This window comes from Sorex fumeus, unplaced genomic scaffold (assembly GCF_029834395.1).
Source record: "Sorex fumeus unplaced genomic scaffold, SorFum_2.1 ptg000285l, whole genome shotgun sequence".
Taxonomy (NCBI): Eukaryota; Metazoa; Chordata; class Mammalia; order Eulipotyphla; family Soricidae; genus Sorex; species Sorex fumeus.
Window position 1 is genome coordinate 316,042 of NW_026606342.1, and position 20,251 is coordinate 336,292.

The 20,251-nt window shown below is 47.6% G+C and overlaps 1 protein-coding gene across 1 annotated transcript in view; it reads left to right on the plus strand.

The window, feature by feature from the left end:
* The window catches only part of FKBP15 (FKBP prolyl isomerase family member 15), a 60,563-nt gene that overhangs the window by 22,880 nt on the left and 17,432 nt on the right, over window positions 1-20,251 (plus strand). The window contains exons 7-19 of the mRNA XM_056109512.1: window positions 445-594; window positions 1,928-1,996; window positions 3,315-3,461; window positions 5,042-5,184; window positions 5,933-5,990; window positions 7,919-8,026; window positions 9,868-9,970; window positions 10,467-10,573; window positions 11,335-11,449; window positions 13,654-13,763; window positions 14,055-14,162; window positions 16,825-16,919; window positions 18,834-18,936. Coding sequence (XP_055965487.1) covers window positions 445-594; window positions 1,928-1,996; window positions 3,315-3,461; window positions 5,042-5,184; window positions 5,933-5,990; window positions 7,919-8,026; window positions 9,868-9,970; window positions 10,467-10,573; window positions 11,335-11,449; window positions 13,654-13,763; window positions 14,055-14,162; window positions 16,825-16,919; window positions 18,834-18,936 — 1,416 coding nt within the window. The remainder of the gene's footprint in view (window positions 1-444; window positions 595-1,927; window positions 1,997-3,314; window positions 3,462-5,041; window positions 5,185-5,932; window positions 5,991-7,918; window positions 8,027-9,867; window positions 9,971-10,466; window positions 10,574-11,334; window positions 11,450-13,653; window positions 13,764-14,054; window positions 14,163-16,824; window positions 16,920-18,833; window positions 18,937-20,251) is intronic.

A 20,251-nucleotide genomic window follows, 5' to 3' on the forward strand; every position in this document is an offset into this window, starting at 1 on the left:
TCTTTCTTTCATAGATGTCCAAGCTCTGAAACAGCACATTAGTATAGTCATAATAGCTTATTGTGTGCTTGCTACCTACCTAGTACTGTATAAAGAATATATTAGCTCAGTGTTTATAAGTACCTTAGGGGATCATGCAAAGTGTTTATTTCTGTCTTATAAAGATCTTCTGTGAGATAAGGTTCACAGAAGTTAAGTTGTTGGCGGAAGTCCCAAGTTAATCAATAGCAGTGCCTGGATTAGTCTCCAGACAGTTTGACTCCAGAGCCTCACTCTAGGCACTCTTGATTCCTGGCAAGACTGCTGACCTTGGCATGGTTGACTGCTAACTGTGTCACCTGTTATGTTGATGGATGCCACTGTTTGGAGAAGAGCATTGGCAGTAGTGAAATAAGTCCGTACCGAGTTTAACCAAGACCCCACTGCTTCCATCTTGTTGCGCAGGTGTGCATTGCCAGGTGTAACAGCGCCACTTCTTTGGATGCAGTGCTCTCGCAGGACCTCGTTGTCTGCGAGGGCCCTGCGGTAGAAACTGGAGATTCCTTGGAGGTGGCCTACACAGGCTGGCTCTTCCAGAATCACGCGCCGGGTCAGGTAAGAACATGGATGCTGGCTGCGAGTATTCTTTCGTGGTTTTATGGGCATAAGAGGGCTGTTCAGATGTAAGGTAGAGGGACTGAGTTTTTGTTGTGGAGTAGAAATTTCTTCTTAAGGAGCCTGCTTTAGTCACAGGCGGCTGCTTCTGGGGCATGTTTGTCAAATACTCTGAAATCAAATCTGCCTTATGCCAGATTTGGAGCCTATTTCCAGTGGTACCCAGGGACTCTTCCTCACTCTCTGCTCAGGGGTCACTCCTGGCAGTCCCCTTGGGGAACCTGGATTAGTTTCAAGCAAGGCAAGCACCTTACCTATGTCTTCCTTTTCAGGTCCTATAAATAGTATTTTTAAAAAATTATGCAAAAATTTTTGGCCGAAAGTCTGATTTATTGCACTGAGGTATGGTAGTAAACTATAGAATTCTGTAAGTTAAAAAAAAATGAACCTGTTACGTGATCCTTTTAGAGTACTTAGAAATGCCTTTTGAATTAAAAAACAAATTGTTTTTTTATTTTTTTTGGGGGGGGGGTAGTCATAGCTGATGGTGCTCAGAGCTTACTCATGGCCCTGTGCTCAGAGAAATTTCTAGGAAAAATGGAAACCAATACCCAATTTTTTTTTTTTTTTGCTTTTTGGGTCACGCCCAGCAATGCTCAAGGGTCACTCCTGGCTCTGCACTCAGGAATTACTCCTGGTGGTGCTTGGGGGACCATATGGGATGCCGGGGATCGAACCCAGGTTGGCTGCGTGCAAGGCAAACGTCCTACCTGAATATTCTTTTCAGTCATACACATGTATGTTTTGTCCTCCTATGCCATTTCTTTCTTGTTGTTTTGGGTCATACTGGAGGTGCTTATTCCTGGCTCTGCACTCAGGGATCAGTCCTGGTGGGCTTGAATATATGGGGTACTGGGGATTGAATCAGAGTCAGCCACATGCAAAACAAGCACCTTACCTGCTGCACTATCTCTCTGCCCCTTATGTAACTCCCTTTAGCCTTATGGTCCTATGTCTTTTCAAGTCTTTCTTTGTTTTTGGGCTTCACCTGGCATGCTCAGGAGTTATGCCTCTGCACTCATGAATTACTCCTGGTGGGGCTCGGTGGCCCTTAGGGGGTGCCTGGGATTGAATACAGGTTGGCCACGTGGAAGTGCATTTGCTGTCGCTCCAGCCCCAGGTCTTTTGAAACACAGCAAGCCAATTTTCCCATTAGACTTGGCGTTCCCTTTTCTAGATCCACCGTGATTGTATGTAGTAAATTCATAGCATAATTACTCCGATTCATTTAGAAACTGACTGACCTCATTCATTGACTTTGGTCAAATTGCAGGTTTTTGACTCTACTGCTAATAAAGATAAGCTGCTTCGCCTGAAATTGGGATCAGGAAAAGTCATCAAGGTAATTGCCTGTGTTCTTGGTGGGTATATCATTTGGTGCCACCTTTCTTGTGGGTGCAGAGCGGGTACACTCGTTGGTGCTTGGAGCTCAGAGGACATATGCTGGGGCTGCTCCCAGCTCATTTTGATCTTTGAGTTAGCACACCTAAATTTTGTGGAAGGCAGTTACAGCATAGCTGAAGGGGCATTGGGGTTAAAATCTGGAACTTGAGTTCATATTGTGAGTTTTTTTGTTTTTTGTTTTTAATGGTTTTGGGTTTGGAGCCATACCCAGTTATGCTCAGGGCATACTCGTGGCTCTGTGCTGAGTCTCCCAAGCATGATCAGGAGACTATATGGGGTGCTGGGGATCAAACCCAGGTTGGCCAAGTGAAAGGCAAGTGCCTTCCCCTCTATACTGGAGTCACTCTGCCCTGCTTTTGCTTCTCCTTTAAAGCTATTTATTCTTCTAATTTTTTTTCATCATCTAACATAAGTCTATTTCAGTCAACTCTGAATATGCTGGGGTTTTTTTTTTTTTTTTTTTGCTTTTTTTGGGTCACATCCGGCGATGCACAGGGGTTACTCCTGGCTCATACACTCAAGAATTACTCCTGGTGATGCTCAGGGGACCATATGGGATGCCGGGAATTGAACCCAGGTCAGCCGCATGCAAGGCAAACGCCCTACCCGCCTACCTGCTGTGCTATCGCTCCAGCCCCTGGGTTTTGTTTGTTGTTTTGTTTTCTCTTGTTTTTCATTTTGAATATGCGGTTTTTATTTTGTTTATTTATTTATTTATTTTGCCTTTTGGGTCACACCCATTGATGCACAGGGATTACTCCTGGTTCTCACTCAGAAATCACTCCTGGCAGTGCTCGGGGCACCCTATGGGATGCCAGAGATCAAACCAGGTCGGCTGCGTGCAAAGCAAATGCTCTGCCCGCTGTACTACCACTCCAGCCCCATGCTGTCTTTTTAAAAGCACTATTGAGGCCAGAAAGATAGTTAAAGGACTAGGGTGCATATTTTGCATGCTGAAGTACTAGGTTCAATCTCGGCATTTGTGAGTTCTTCGGCATCTTAGAAGTGACCCCCAAGCTCTTGACTTAACCAAGAGTAACCCCCAGATATTGCCGGTGTATGTAGCCACTAAATGAATTTCAATTTGTATATTCTAGATCATTTTAACGGTGGTGGAGCAAGGGAAGGGGGATAATTGAACTTGACCCCTCTCTAGTGACCCGGAAAGGATAGGTGATTGAAACCTGACCTGTGCTTCTTTCTATCTTGTGAGGAATCTATGTCTGATGAACTTTTCCCCCTTCTGTTTGCTGCAGGGCTGGGAGGATGGAATGCTGGGAATGAAAAAGGGAGAAAAGCGCTTACTTATTATCCCTCCATCCTGTGCTGTTGGTTCTGAAGGGGTAATTGGATGGATTCCATCAACAGACTCAATCCTGGTGTTTGAAGTGGAGATTAGGCGGGTGAGTGAAATTTTTTTTTTGTGTATATGTGTATGTCACACCCAGCGATGCAACAGGGGTTACTCCTGGCTCATGCGCTCAGGAAACACTCCTGGTGGTGCTCAGGATGACCATGGGTGACCACATGGGATGCTGGGGATCGAACCCAGGTCGGCCGCGTGCAAGGCAAACGCTCTACCCGCTATGCTATTGCTCCAGGGTGAGTGAAATTTGACAGTGTTATGCTCGGTGAGTCAGCCTTCAGATAATAAATAGCTCGGTTGTTTTCATGTTACTTTCGCTACGACAGAAAAATGATAGGCTTTTCTTGTGACTGTCCTAATTAGACAGTCTTTGCCAGACCATTCCAGTCCTCATACTTTTTCAAAACAGTTCCTTCCCGCCCCCACCCCACCTTCATGGCTGTCGTTGCAGTGACCAGGAATGGGACGCACACCTAGCTGTGGTGTGTTCAGTGTTTAGGTTTTGTTTTGTTATTGGGGCCACACGGGGCAATGCTCAGGGTTTACTCCTGGCTCTGTGTTTAAGGGTCACTCCCAAGGGAGGTGCTCAGGGCACTATATGTGTGGCAAGGATCGAACCCTGGCCAACCCCAAGCAAGGCAAGCACCCTACATTATGTGCTCGTTTTGTCCGGGTGGCTCACACATTTTTAACTTGGGCTTGCTGGGGCTCACGCCCTCCGCTGGGGTTTAAACTGCTTTAGGTGCCTTTTTGGCACATGCTAGCTGCGGCTTGCGCTAGTTGAGGTGCGGCTAATTAGGGTGGTGCTTGCCGGGGTTGGTGCAGGGCTTACGTGCTCACACACTTGCTTGCCAGAGGTTCTGCTTTCTGGCTGTGTGGCACTCACACAGTTTCTTAGTTAGGGCGCCCCCTGGGGTCATGTCCCTTTTGCAGTGCTCATACACACCTGGCTGTGGCACCACAGCCAGAAATCACCTGTGGCACCAGAGACAGCAGAGCTGCCAGGACGTTCCCGGCACACACGGGGCACCAGGCACCTGAACTCAAGACCTTATGCTTGCAAGGCTGTGCTGTGGGCCCCTGTGCCATCTTCCGGCTCCCAACCCTCTTTATCTGATGTGTTTTCAACTACCTTTGTCACAGATTTTCTATTTAACTTAAATTTGGGGGAGGGAAGCGGGAAGAGGGTGGGGATGGGTGAGGGGCACACAGTGCTGCTCAGCGCTTGTTCCTGGCACTGCACTCGATCACTCCTGACAGGGCTCGGGGACCATAAGTGGTGCTGGGGTTGAGCCAGATAGGCCTCCATCATCCCTGAGTGCTGAGCTATCTCCCCAGTCCCAAGACTGGCCTTTTATATGAAAAAAAAAAAAAATCAGTTTTTTTCTTTTCTCAAAAAAAAAAAACCAAAAACTCAAACCTAAGTCTTTAAAAAAAAATCCTTTTATGCAGCAGATTCCCTTGCTTGGGAACTCGTTCTGTGCAGAATTGTTCATATAACGTCGATTGTGATAGGGAAAGGGCTCGGAATGCCCAGCTTGGAACTGGGGGCGGTGCAGGGAGAGGAGCGCATGGGCAGGGGCGCGGCCTGCTCCACTGCGGCTGGTCTCTCCCTAGGTGAAGCTGGCTAGAGAGTCGGGCTCTGACGGGCACAGTGTCGGCTCCCGGGACTCAGCGGCCCCTTCTCCGGTGCCTGGTGCTGACTGCGCCTCTGCTGCGCCTGTGGCCTCACTGCCCACATCGTTGCCTTTCCAGCCAGGGTAAGAAACTGGGGCCGTCGCAAGTTCTACCCCCCTAAAAGCCCTTGGCATCACCACATGGCCTGTCATTTAGAAGCAAAATAATCAGAATGGGGAGAGCAGGACATGACAGAAATGGGGAACTGCTGACTGCAGCTCCTTTGAACATGGGGTTAGTATTCTCTGTTCAGAGCTCTAGCTCAGATGTTATGAACATTTGCCAAAGTGTGGAAGAGGGATGGAGTTCCGTGGGAACACCTGGCTTGCATGCATGAGACTGGCCCAAGTCCCTGTCTCCCCCCGAGAATCCAAACAGATACTAACTCTGGGAGAAATTGGGTAAAGGGCACATACACAAAATACGCACCCAAAGTCGAAACTGTAAGTACTGGAGCTGGAGAGATAGTACAGTGGGTGGGATGCTTACCTTGCACGCAGTGGACCTGGGTTCAGTCCCCGCCATCCCATATGGTCCCCCGAGCCCTGCCAGGAATGATCCCTGAGTGCAGGGCCACGAGTAACCCCTGAGCACTCCCAGGAGTGGCCCCCAAATGAAGACAAAATTAAAAACATTGAAAAACTGCAAATACTGAGTATTTGAATGGAAAGACATTGCTCTTCAGTAGTATCCGAGATCATGCACACTAAGAAGGGGTTCAGGTTTTTCTCTCACAGCGGTTAAATTGACAGGTGTTTCAGTCAACATAGTAAAGAGACTGTGGTTCTGGGTTCCATTTTTATGTCAGGCTGTGTCTTTGCTTGCTTTCAGGGATCCAGCTCTGCGAACCAAATCTAACTCCATGGGTGAACAGCTCTCAGCGCACACAGTGAGTATGTGAGTCCATCTCCCTCGCCCCAGGTTTGTGAGATTGGGTGTGTCACAGATGGATAGAGCTAAAATAAATGCTAAGAATGATTGAGGCTAGAAATCAGCGGTTGCTTTAATTTCCTCTTGCGTGGAACTTAGTGTAAAATGCAGCCTGGACTTTCACATAAACAGACGGGTTCAAGTCTATTCTTTTTTTGTTCTGGGGTTTGAACTAGGATTGTTGATGCATGAAACAAGCACCACAATTCCTCTACTATTTCTCTGACCCCTCAGGTGTATCTTTTGGGGTTGGAGGACCTTGGGCCATATCTGTCAGTATTCAAGGCTATTCCTGGCTCTGCTCAGGAGTGAGCTCCCATCACGCTGTGTGGTACAGGGGATTTGCCGGGTCAGTGGGAAGCAAGGCAAGCACTTTTACCTCTGATGTTATTTCTCCAGCCCACAAGTCTATTATTAAAAGCCTGTAACCTTGGGGGCTGGAGCCTTAGTGCAGTAGGTAGGGTGCTTGCCTTTTACATGGCTGACCCAGATTCAATTTCTTACATCCCATATGGTCCTCTAAGCACCTGGGGACCATAAATTCCTGAGTGCAGAGCCAGGAATAATCTCTGAGCACTGCCAGTTGTGGCCCACAAACAAACAAACAAAAAGCGTGTAACCTTAAGAAAGTTACTGATCTTTCACCTTCTTGGTTATTAAAATGGAAATTTTTCTCTCCACCCCTTCTTATTTTTACTACTGGGAATTGAACAACTGGGAGTTTATTTCTAGTATATAGAAAGCTTTCTCATTATATTGTGTATTGATGTGGTTTATGTAATGAGACCCCCCTTTTTTTTTCCTTCATTCATTAGGGAAAAATGAGCATATTCCCAGTCCTTCTGTACTTCTAGTACAGAAAGTACTTTCAATTCCCTTAAACAATGCAGCTTAAAAACAATTAGAAATGATTATGATCGTTTCATTCTATACCAAGCTGGTCATCCATTTAAACAAATTTAATGTAGCTTAAAAACAATAAGAAAATAAAGATTATGGTTTTTTTTCCTACCCCCCTACATAGCCTTCAAGGTATGTACTTTTGCTCTGAAGGCTGCATTTATTATTATATTTTTTGGGGGGGGCACACCCAACTTTGCTCAGGACTTACTCTTGGCTCTACACTTAGGAATTACTCCTGGCAATGCACCAGAGACCATATGGCCACATGCAAGGCTAATGCCCTATCCACTGTACTATCCACCCTTCTGAAGGCTGCATTTTGAACCAATGAATGAATTCAGAGGCTTTTAGCATAGGGCCTAGTGTATAGTCAAAGCTGTGTCAGTCAAGTTAACATAAATTTAGAAGAAAGAGCTGCTCTCTTCTGAATGTCTGTCCACTGAATTGCTTCTGGGCTTGTAAGAAGGTCTTGTCATCTAGGATGCCTCCCCCTTAACATACGGGATGATTTGCAATTATAAAGTGAGGATAATTATGCCTAAGGGAAGGACTAGATTAAATTAAATTACTCATATAAGACCATTGTATTTTTTCCAAACACAGAATTTTTTTTTCTCTTCCATGATTAATTGTGATACTGTATGGTTTTATTTAAAAAAAAAAATCTCTAGTTCTTGGGGCTGGAGCAATAGTACAGTATTTAGGGAGGGTGCTTGCCTTACATGAAGCCACCTGGGTTTAACCCTGCGTGGTCCCCTGACCCCTACCAGGAGTCATTCCAAAGCACAGAGCCAGGAATATACCCTGAGCACTTCTGGCTGTGGCGCAAAAACAAAAAGAATCTAATTCTCACCTTCTAGACTTGATTTCAGATAGGTAAAGCAAAGGACCCAGTTGAAGGACTTGACCTAAATGCCAAAGGGATAGAACAAAATAGTGAACGTTGGTTGCAGTGACTTCTTTTTTTTGACTTCTCTCTTTCAGAATCCTGATACAATCAAGGCCAAGTTGATCTCTCGGATGGCCAAAATGGGCCAGCCCATGTTGCCCATCCTCCCACCACAGTTGGAGTCCACTGAACCGGAGATCGAAGTATGTTCCTCTCGCTCTCTGAGGACTTGGCAGATGTTGCTATCTTTTCCCTCTCTCTTCCCCTCCGATGCCCTTCCCTCCCATCTCCCCTTTGCTCTCCATCCCTCCCCACTTTTGGTCGGCGCCTCCCCAGTGGTGCTCGGGGGCCATGTGGGCCGCTCTCGGCTCTGCCTAATGTGATCATTCCTGTGCTGTGGCTTGAGGATGCGGATCAGGCTCTGCGGTGATGGTGGACCACCAGCACCACACCTGTCATGCTCTGGAGACCTTTCGTTGTTGGGGATCAAACCTGGGTCAGGTGCATTCCCCAACCCCTCACTTTTGTTTCTTTTTTTTTTTTTTTAATTATTTTTGGGGTTTTGTTTTGTGGAGGTCACACCTGTTTATTTTGTTTTCTGTTTTTTTTTTTTTGAGGGGTGTCACACCCAGCGATGCTCAGGGGTTACTCCTGGCTCTGCACTCAGGAATTACTCCTGGTGGTGCTTGGGAGACCAGATGGGATGCCGGAGATTGAACTCTGGTCTGCTGCGTGCAAGGCAAACACCCTACCTGCTGTACTATCCCTCCAGCCCCTAGAGAGCACACCTGGCTGTGCTCAGGGATCACTCCTGGTGTGCGCAGGGAATTGTAGTGCCAGAGAGGGAACCTGGGCTGGCCACGTGTGAGGCAGGCACCTAACCCGCTGTGCTATTGCTCTGGCCCATGTTTCTTTAGAACATTTATTATTTTGGACTGGGAGATAGCTCAAAGACTAATGCCCTTTTATTGTTTTTGTTTTTGCTTTTTGGATCACACCCAGCAACGCTCTGCACTCAGGAATTACTCCTGGCGGTGTTTGGGGGACCATATGGGATGCTGGGAATCGAACCCGGGTCTGTCGCGTGCAAGGCAAACGCCCTACCCACTGCGCTATTGCTCCATCCCCTTTGTTTTTTTGTTTTCTGGGGCTACACTCGGCAGTGCTCAGGACTTACTCCTGGCTCTGAATTCAGGGATCATCCTTGGTGGTCTTAGGGGGCTGAAAAGGGGTTGTTGGGATTGAACCTGAATCTGCTGCCTGCAAAGCAATCACCCTATCTGCTAATCTATTTTCTCCAGCCCCTACTGTCCCTCTGTTGTTGGTTTTATTTTCCGGCAGTGCCTGGCTCTGCTCAGGGGTTATTTTTGGCTCACTGCTCAGGGTCAGTCCCCCCAGCAATGCTGGGGAGTGGGGAGGGGTTAAGGAAATCATGGAGTGCTGAGGCTTGAACCCAGGCCTCCCACATGGGGAGTGTGTGCACTAGCCCATGACCCTCTGAAAGATGATTTGGCAGGGGAATAGACTGGCTTATTCCCTGGTGTTCCTCGTAAACACACTATCCTAGATCAGACATAAGGTAGCTGCTGGCCTGGGAAACGGCGCATTCTTGAGCACCATCAGTGTAGCTGCTTCGGCCAAGAAAGCATCAGCTCGTGGTGGTCTGAAGAGCCTGTCTGTATTTTATTGTTTGAGAGGATTTATGAGAAGGGTTAGTGCTCTAGCACAGAGGGTCCCAAACTTATCTGGCCTGTGGCTCCCTTTTCAGAACAAACCACTGAGCACAACTGCACCCCAGGCTACTCCTGCAGGGGTCAGTGCTGCCCTCCAGGGGACACATTACTCTCAGAACTAAGAAAGAAAGGCCTGCTCCCCCAGGGCGCTCATGCTAAATGCCCAGCTTTTCCGCTTGCCACCCCTTTCCCTTCTCTCCGTGTCTCTGCCTGACAACACCTTAAGAAGGTTGAGTATGGACAGTCGGGTTCATTCTCCAGCACAGCACCCGCGTGCCTTGTAGCCAGCGGTGACTTTGGGTGTGTTTCAGGCTGTGACTATGCTGCGGGGCGCCGGGCAGCCTTTGGCGGCGCCATCCATCCAGCCTTCCCTCCAGCCAGTCCATCCCGTCCTACCGCAGATGACCTCACAAGGTAAGGCCGCTCTCTGACTCTTTGCGGCTTCAGAGTGGCTCAGCACCAGCCTGGTCACTGTTCCTGAAGTCATTAGGTCACGTGAGTTTGAGAGATGAGAGCTAGACCTGCATGGACCCCTCCCTCCAGAGTCTGTTCCTGGCCACATCTTCAGATGTAGCAAGTATATTTGGTTCGCATGTGGTATCTCTCACACACACGGGTCAGGTTGGGAGATCTGCATTCAGCTAGTGAGACATTGCCTCTTGCTTGGTTCTGTACCTCCTTCCTTCCTTGGGGTGGGGGGGGGCGGGGAGGGATGAGGCACACCTGTGTCTACCCTCAGTGACCTGCTGTGAGATTGTGGGATTGTGATAGAGCTGACTTTAGCAGAGTAGGTGATGAAGGTAAAGTCTGCAGCATGATGACACGGTGGGTAGAAGGTGCCGGTGTAGGCTGAGACTGGCGGCAAGTGGAGCCGGGCGGGTACCGGTGACAGTTTCTTCCTTTGTCTTAGCACCTCAGCCCTCTGTTGCTGGGCTCCAAGCACCTTCTGCTGCCTTAATGCCCGTTACATCTCTCGACTCCCAGCCCACTGTATCTGGAAATGCCCCGTCCTTTCAGGTAACAACATTTACAAACCCGGTCAATTACAAGCTGTAATTTATTATGGTTTGAGTCAGTAACTTTTTCTTACTTCACTGTAAGAATTGAAGATCCCCATGCCCAGTGGTACTCAAGGGCTGCTACCGGCTCAGTTCTTAGGGATGCATACGGTGCTGGGGAACTACCTGGGCATCCTCTTTGCAAAACACCTCAGCCTGTTGCGCTCTCTGGCCCCTAAATATTTTTTGATAGGACGGAGATATAGTCTAGGGGGTAGGTTGTTTGTCTTGCTCACGGCAGACTCAGGTTCTGTTCCCAGTACCACATGGTCTGCTGAGCCCACCAGGAGTGATCCCCAAGTGCAGAACCCGGCGTAAAACGTGAGCGCTGCTGGGGGTGGCCCCCAAACAAAACGAAATTTGGAGTATCAGTGAATACCTCTCCTGTTCTGACTCAGAGGAAACTAGATCGTTTGCTTATTCTTCGATGCCAGAGGTGATGAGTGGGACCAGTGTCAGGGGAATATGCTCCTGCTAAGGAAGTGTGCCCGGGGGGTGGGGTGGGATGGGAGGATGTCCTCTTCCCTCACCTCTGGGAAAATCTCAGGCACCAGGTACTGCTGAGCCTCTCGATAGCGCCCCTGCCCACTGCAGTCCTTCCCCAGCACCAGGAGGTGGAGGTTCGCTTCTCCTCTTAGACTTCCTTCCATCAAAGACAAATAGGAGCAGGAATGATGGGCGCGACTGTGCTAAGCCAGCTGTAACTCTGCGACGTCTCAGCCCTATGCAGGTGTGCCGGCCTACGCGTACCCACAGGCCTCGCCCGCCTCCTCGCAGCTGCAGCCCGTGCGGCCCCTGTACCCGGCGCCGCTCTCCCAGTCTCCGCATTACCAAGGTATGGCGCCAGCCCCTCGTCTTCACTCCCATTTTCATTCCAGTAGATCTCTACCCTCTTTTGCCTCTTTAAAAAGCAGCTTTCTTGAGATTCAGTTGACGTACCATGTAATCCACTTAGAAGCTTCTAGCTCCCTTTTTTTTTTTTAGTAACCTTACAGAGTGGCAACCCTCACCATGTTTCAATTTTAGTGTGTTTCCACCATTCCTCAAATTCTTTATTCCCGTGTTCTGTTTTGTTTCTCTCATTTTCCTTTTTAAAATTTTATTTATTTTTGGTTTGGGGGCCCCACCCAGGAGTGGACAGGGGCTGTTTGGGGGTCATTTCTGTAATGTTCTGGCAAGTGTATAATGACAGGAAATCCAGTCTGGGCCTACTGCATGCAGAGCTTGTGCTCAGGCTGGGAAGTGACCCTCTGATCCCTCTGACCCCTTTCTCGTTATCTCCTGCCCAGTTCCTGTGTTAGAATGTCTTGTGTTTATAGGAAAAAGTAAAAAAGTGAAAAACTTTCTTCCATGGAAACTGGAAGAAAGCCTAATGATTGTCAGAGTTCATTATCAAACCAGAACTACTTTATTACAATTTGTATTTTATCTTTATAATTTTGATTTTGAGGGTGGTGCTGAGAATCACACCCAGGACCTCATACACACAAGGCAAATGCCTGGCCTCTGAACCACATCCCTGGCTTAACCTTTTTTTTTTTCCCTTTCTTTTTGGGTCAGACTCAGCGATGCACAGGGGTTACTCCTGGCTCATGAACTCAGGAATCACTCCTGGCGGTTCTCAGGGAACCATATGGGATGCTGGGAATCGAACCCGGGTCGGCCATGTGCAGGACAAACATCCTACCCGCTGTGACTATCACTCCAGCCCCAGCCTTTTGGAATTACAAAAATGGCAAGTTCATTAGAAGGTCAAACAGTTCCAAAGGGAGGAAAAGGAAAAGCTGCTCGCCTTCCTATCATTAAAACCCCTGACCGTGGAAACTATCCGTTAACTCAGCTGTTCCGCACGCATGTACAGGCTAATGTGGTGGGCATGTATTAAAAAAACAAAATCAGATCAAATGTAGACAGCTGTGGTGGCATCTCTCTTTCTTTTTTCTTCTTAGTGAAGCAAGGCAGTTTTTATTGAAACTTACTCGAGGGGAGAAATGTGTGCTCGAGAGATAAGCAGGCGAGAAACGTGTTCCGGGAGAACCCGGGCTTGAAGCCCAAGCCCCCACTATCCCACTTTTCTGTGCTGCCACTTTCTTCTGTGTGGGCAGGGAAGGACCAAGCCTATAGCCCCACACACTCCCAGCATTGGCTCCACCACGCTTGTCTTTTGTGTACAATCCCCTCTGGGTGGTCAGTGGCAGGAGCGGTCCTGGATCTGCGAGGGTTCCTGCACTGCAGTTTCCGTCTGAAAACCTGGCTCCTTTCTCCTCCTCCTGGGGAGGCCTCAAATGCCGTCCCTTCCGTGACGCCTTCCCTGATTGTTCCCACACTCCCTCCAGCTCTCAGAGCTGTGTCTGATGTATGCGCCGCCGAAGAATTCCTCTTGGTTTTCCCTGTACCACTAGTGCCTTGTCCGTAGTTCAGTTTTGCACGGGAGAAACACTTTTGGTCTGTTTACCTGTCAGTGTCCCAACCAGAATGTTGGCACACCAAGGTTACACTGTGCTTTATTCATTGCTGTATTCCTGGCACCTGGTACAGTGCCCAGCTTACCGCTGGCTTAACTGGAGCGTACTGTGAGCAGCCATTGCCATGGCGAACTGACGCCGCCATGCTTGACCCCTGCACTAGACTGTAGCCTCGTTGCTCTTGTGGGAGCTTAGCTTAGCCCTTAGCTTTTGTGTGCTTCTGCCTTTTTCTCTCAATGCTCTTCTGACAGTGTGAGTTACCCGAAACATTTCCTGCTATTTTTTTTTTCTTGTTGGGTCACACCCAGCGATGCTCAGGGGTTACTCCTGGCTCCGCACTCAGGAATCACTCCTGGAGGTGCTTGGGGAACCATATTGGATGCTGGGAATCGAACCCGGGTTGGCCGTGTGCAAGCCAAATGCCCTACCTGCTATGCTATCGCTCCAGCCCCAACTTTCCTGCTATTTAGAAGCTATTTAGATTTCTTTTCTTTCCTCGGCTGAGATGTTGGCATCTCCTCATATGGTATCCTCTGTTCCTGTTTCTCTGAGTCTCTGATTTTATTCTGTGTAGGGTCAGGTGACATGGCTTCGTTTCTCATGACTGAAGCCCGGCAAAATAGCACTGAAATTAGAATGGCAGTGAGCAAAGTGGCCGATAAAGTGGATCATCTCATGACAAAGGTAAGAGTCATGGTTGGAGCTGTGAAAATGGGGGTATTCAAAATGGATCACAAATCAGGGAACAGCATTAATTAATCATTTCAGCTTGGTTTCCAGTATTCACAATGGTTGGTACTTACTTCCCTAGACTAAATATCATTATTTTAGGATCCAGTTACAGTAAACACTGGAGTACATTAAAGAATATAGAAACTTCATTAGTTTCCCCCAAAAGGTCGTCAGACCTTAGGTAAATTCTTTTTTTTTCACTTCAGAATTTCTTACAAGGTTCTTCTGGTTTCCCTTTTGTAGGTTGAAGAGTTGCAGAAACATAGTGCTGGCAATTCTCTGCTCATTCCTAGCATGTCAGTTACTATGGAAACAAGCATGATTATGAGCAACATTCAGCGAATCATTCAGGTGAGGTGATTGAGAACGGAACACTCTTTTTTTTTTTTATTCTTTTTGGGTCACACCCGGCGATGCACAGGGGCTACTCCTGGCTCTGCACTAAGGAATTATTACTCCTGGCAGTGCTTGGGAGACCATATGGGATGCTGGGAATCGAACCTGGGTCAGCCACGTGCAAGGCAAACACCTTACCCACTGTGCTATTGCTCCAGCCCCAAGGAACACTCATTCTCGAGGTCTTGCTCTCCCCCAAACATACCACCTTTTGAAACTACCATAGCACTTTTTAAAAAATTATACATTTTGAGGGCCAAGTGATAGTACAACAGGTAGGGCATTGGCTCTGCATGCAGTTAACCTGGTTTCGATCCCTGGCACCCCATATGAAACATAGCCAAGTGTGGCCCAAAACAAATGAACAATCATAATGTATATTTAGGGGGGATGGGGAGGGCATCATGGGGGATGATCAGGGGGACCATGTCCCTTCACAGTGATACTCAACAGAATGGCTCAATGTTTGAGCCCAGCATGCAGTGCAGCTCAGGCCTAGCAGGGCTTGGGGGTCTTCAGGGCTATACCCAGAAGTGTCTGGGAGACCATTCATCAGGAATCATGCTCATGTCCTGGTGCATGCAAGACCTGTTGTCTCCTTTGCTCATAAAGTGATTTTTTCAAAGGAAATAGAACAAAAACATACTTTATCATATGGAACCACAAAAGACCCTGAAACTTAACAATTTTGGAAAAAGAGGAAAAAAGGGAAGCATGATGGTATCTTTCTCACTGTATTAGAAAGAAAGTGACAGTCACCGAAACAGGGTAGTATTGAATTAAAAATAGACACATGAATCAATGGGATAGGATTTAGAATCCATAAATGAAACTGCACACATGTTAACATTTAACCTACGGTAGTGTAGCCATGACCATAACTAGAGAAAGGATCATCTCTTCAGGGCTGGAATGATAGTACAGTGGGTAGGGCATTTGTCTTGCATGCGACTGACCCCGAGTTTGATCCCCGGCATCCCATATGGTCCCCCAAGCACCTCCAGGAGTAATTCCTGGGTACAGGAATAACCCCTGAGCATTATTGGTGTGACCCAAAAAGCAAAAAAAGAAAAAGAAAATCTCTTCAACAACAAATGATGTTGAGAGATCTGGACACCCATATGAAAAGAATGAACCTGGATCACTCTTAACTACTTATACAAAAGATTAAGATGGGGCTGGAGGTATGTGGCTGAAGTGGTTATGCTCCTTGCTTGTGGGGGTCCTGAGTCTGATCTCAGGTATAGTCTGCCCCACTCCCCTCCAAGCACCTTCAAATGTGGCCCTTAAAAAAAAAATTAACATTGTTCAGATAGATGACTCAGTGGGCTGAAATGCATGGTTTGTTCTCAGGAAGCCTGAGTTTACAATCTAGTACCAGACAGTCCTCCCAAACACTGCCAAGAGTCACCCCTGAGCACTGAGTTAGGAGTAAACTGCTGAGCTCTGCTGAGTGTCACCCAGACTGACTTCCCCACTCCCATCCCCCTCCACACACATACAAATTGTGATTTGCAGCAAAAGGAAGAAACTCAAGAGGATTGTATAAAGAGAAAAAAAAGTCATAAGGAAATTGTCAAACACTGGATGATTTTACCGTATATTCAGTATGTTATGAAACATAGCAAATAATAAACCAACGATAATAACAACACTAAGTTTACCAGAATAGAAGGGGCTGGGGGCAGTGAGAGGAAGTGCGAAATGGGTTTAATGAGTGGTAATGTGTGTTTAAGGAAAGGGGATCAAGGGGAAAATGACCTTAAAATTGTACTGTAGAAATAGGGACCATGCATGTGATAAGTACTTTACCACGTTGGGAAATTCTGAAAAACCCAATATTACTTAATCTGGTGTGAACCACGTATCACAGAGCTAGAGAAATGGTAAAGTGGTTCTAGAACTCACATTGCGTGTGGCTGAGCCCAGTTCCATTTCTGACTCTGTAGATGGCCCTCAGGGTCTGCCAGAAGTGATATCTGAGCACAGAACCAGGAGCCACCCCTAACATGGCTGGAGAAGGCCCTAACCCCCCCCCCCCAAAAAAAATGCCATTTACCACTTTATATCCAGAAGAAAATATTTATTGTTGACCTTTGAGAATTAGCTTTCTTTATATTTTATCCAGTTATATATATATATATATATATATATATATAAACAACCTTACATTGGGCATGACCAGATGTGCCTCCAAACAAAATTATATGTTTCTCCCAGGTATAATTTGATGTGGTGTCGTAAGAATTGTATCCATGTGGCATGCATTTAGATTTTTGTCTCAAAATGTACATGGATAGGGTGTGATAGCACACTGGAGTGACAGCACAGCGGGTAGGGCGTTTGCCTTGCACGTGGCCGACCCAGGTTCGATTCCCAGCATCCCATATGGTCCCCTGAGCACCACCAGGGGTAATTCCTGAGTGCAGAGCCAGGAGTAAACCCTGTGCATCGCCGGGTGTGACCCAAAAAGCCCCCCCCCCAAAAAAAAAAAGCACATGGATAGTATACATTATTAGGTGCTACAATAATAAAGCACCTTTCAACTCAAGTTGCTTCTATTTTATCTGACACTTCTCTCTTTAAAAGTTTAGCTGTGTGTTATATTTGAATTTAGGAAAATGAAAGATTGAAGCAGGAGATCCTTGACAAGAGTAGTCGAATAGAAGAACAGAATGACAAAATCAGTGAACTCATTGAACGAAATCAGAGGTAATGACAGGTACGGGGTGGCATTAACTTGCATGGACAAGAGGGTTAAGTTTGTAAATAGATGTACTTATTTTGGGGTTATTTATATGTCTTTTTTTTTGGCTATTTGGCTTTTTGGGTCACACCTGGCGATACACGGGGGTTACTCCTGGCTCTGCACTCAGGAATTACCCCTGGCGGTGCTCAAGGGTCCATATGGGATGCTGGGAATCGAACCCGGGTCGACCCGGGTCGGCAGCGTGTAAGGCAAACCCGCTGTGCTATTACTCCAGCCCCTATATGTCTTTTTGTTGTTTCTGTTTCCTCTCTGTCTTATAAATGGTTGCTTATGTTCTGAAAAGGCATTTTGGTCTCAGGCACTCCATGCAGTGTGATGTAAGGCAGATGTGCATTTGAATCTCACCTCTGCCCTTCTTGTGGGAGGGGAGTAAGGAACTCCCAGGCCATGCTTGGGTGGACTCAGGGACCATTCCCAGAGGTTGGTGTTGGGGCCCGAGAGTGTGGTGCTGCTCAGGCCCTGCAGGGTGGACACCTCGAGGCCTACTGGGGTGGTTCCTGCAGGCCTCTGGGTCATGCTTGGTGGCGCCATGTTGGTGTTGGGGATTGAACCCAGGCGGACGCTCTACTCCTGAACTAGTTCCCTGGCCCTCATGGCCCTCTGCCCTTATTTTGCTGTGTAGGTTTGGACATTTTACGGACTCCTGCTATCCCTAGCTTCCTCACTGCCAACATTGATACTTTCCCCCTCTGCTGTGTGAATGGGCTCTTTTGTTATCCAGGATTTCACACCTACTTCCATCTCAAGACCCAGACATTGGGGCTGGAGTGATAGCGTAGCAGGGAGGGTTTTTGCCGTGCATGCCCCCAACCCGGGTTCGATTCCCAGCATCCCATATGATCCTTGAGCATGGCTAGGAGTAATTCCTGAGTGCAGAGTCAGGAGTAGCCCCTGTGCATTGCTGGATGTGACCCAAAAAGAAAAAAAAAAAGAGTTTAAATAGCTCTTCACAGAAGAATATAATTTGGGAGCCAGAGTGATAGTTCGGCGGGTAGGGTGTTTGCCTTGTACCTGGTCAACCCGGGTTCGATCCCTGGCATCCCATATGGTCCCCTAAGCACTGCCAGGAGTTAATTCCTGAGTGCAGAGCCAGGAAGAACACTTGAGCATCGCTGGGTATGACCCCAAAAGCCAATAAGTAAATAAAAGTAAAGGGAAAAAAAATGACCTAGACCTAGACAGGAAAATCTATCATGGCAGATAGGATTTCACTGAGGGAAATTGCTCGGGGCTCTCATACACAAGGTAAGGCACTTGCCTCACATGCTCTAGTTTAATCTGGTTTAATCCCTGGCTCTAGTTTAATCCCTGTCACCACAGGTGATTCCTCAAGCAATGCCAGGGGCTCCTCCCGAGCTTGGAGCCAGGACTAGACCCTGAGCGTATGTGACCAGATGCGCCTCCAGACAAACGAAGTGAATTGTGATCTAGGGCCCCTGCGATGGCTCCATGGGGTGTAGGGCATGTGTTCCATGCAGGAGCTTCAGGTATTACCTCCCATACTGCATGGACGGCCCCGACGCTCCCTGGGGAGTGACCACAGCAATGAGGTAGCGGTTGCCTCTGAGTACTTCCAGATCGATAGTCTTGAGTTCCTGTCCCCATCATTAAGCAAATTCAAAGCAGCCCAACCCGGGATCTTGCTCCTCTCTTTGATTACTTCGGAACTGAGGAGAGCACAAGGCTTCCGGAAAGGCTGTCTTTCTTGTGGTTGCAGCGTGGGCTGGGAAGCACACAGTACCTGGGTTTCCAATGAGCTGCGCTCCAAGGAGGGAGGAGGGCAAGGAGGGCCCCTGTGCTGCTTTGGAGCTGGTATTCCTTTGGTGCGTGGTAAGTGTTTCCCTTTTATTTTGCAGATATGTTGAGCAGAGTAACCTGTTGATGGAGAAGAGGAATAGCTCCCTTCAAACAGCCACAGAAAACACACAGGCAAGAATATTGCATGCTGAACAAGAGAAGGTAAAATAGCTGAGAGAGAAGCCCAGGTTAAGGATTGGGAGCATTCCTCTGGACAGACTTACCCGTCCCGTCTACTTCCTAATGGTCTCTATACCATCTTCCTGCCACCCCTCAAATGTGGTTACTTTTAAAAAGAAAGAAGGTGTGTGTGTGTGTGTGTGTGTGTGTGTATCTTGATCACTTGATCACACTTGATCACTTGACATCCCATTACTCATCGATTTGCTCAAGCGGGTGCCAGTAACGTCTCCATTCATCCCTGTCGTGTGCTAGTATCTGCTAGTGCCCAATGGTATCTGCTCACTCCAGGAACACGAAGAGCCTCAAACTGATCATTCAGGGTCTTGACGAAGAAGTCTGACCATCTTGTAGGTAGGCAGCCATGCGATCTTTTGACGTCCCATGGAATCCTGTTGGTAATGACTCTAGTCCAGCGGTCGTCTCCAAATCTCATTATGTGTCCAGCCCATCTGATTTTCAGTGCCTCAGCAAACAAGACAGCATCCCTGATTCTTGATCGTCAACGAGGTCGAACTCCAGATTCTTTCTCTCACTTGAGTGAAGCGTGATACTCCAAGCATAGCTCTTTCGATTCCTCTTTGGGAGACGTGAATAGCGTTCTCATGCTGTTTTCGTAGGGCCCAGGTGTCTGAGGTGTATGTTAATGCAGGAAGAACAGTGGAATCGAAGAGATGTGCTCGGAGCTGGAGGTTCTTCGTCCTCTTAGCTATTTCTTTGACGTTCTTGAAGGCATTCCAAGCCACTCTTTTCCTCCTGCGTAACTCAGGTGCCAGGTCATTCGTCATGTTGACTTCTCGACCTAGGTACACATAACTGTTGCATTTGGAGATGTTCGTTCCATTCAGAGTGAATGGAACGTCAGGAACGAGACTGTTTCTCATAAACATTATCTTCGTGAGATTCAGCTGTAGTCTGACCTTTCCTTACTCACAGTCAAAGTCGGCCAGAGTTTGTGCCGCTTGGCTAATGTTTGGTGTTATTAGAACGATGTCATCAGCGAAGCAGAGGTGGTGTAGTGGCCGACCATCTATCTTCACTCCCATTCCTTCCCATTCCAGTCATTGCAATACGTTCTCGAGGGTGGCACTGAAGAGTTTCGGTGAAATGGTATCACCCTGCCAAACCCCTCTCTTGACATCAACGATCACTTGATCACTTCTTTGTAGAATGGTGAGATCCTGGTAGTGAATCCGTAATACAGTTCACGGAGGATCCTGATGTACTGTACCCTCTTTGGCTAGGGCTTCCATGAGTGCTTCCGTCTCAATAGAATCAAATGCCTTCTTTAAATCAA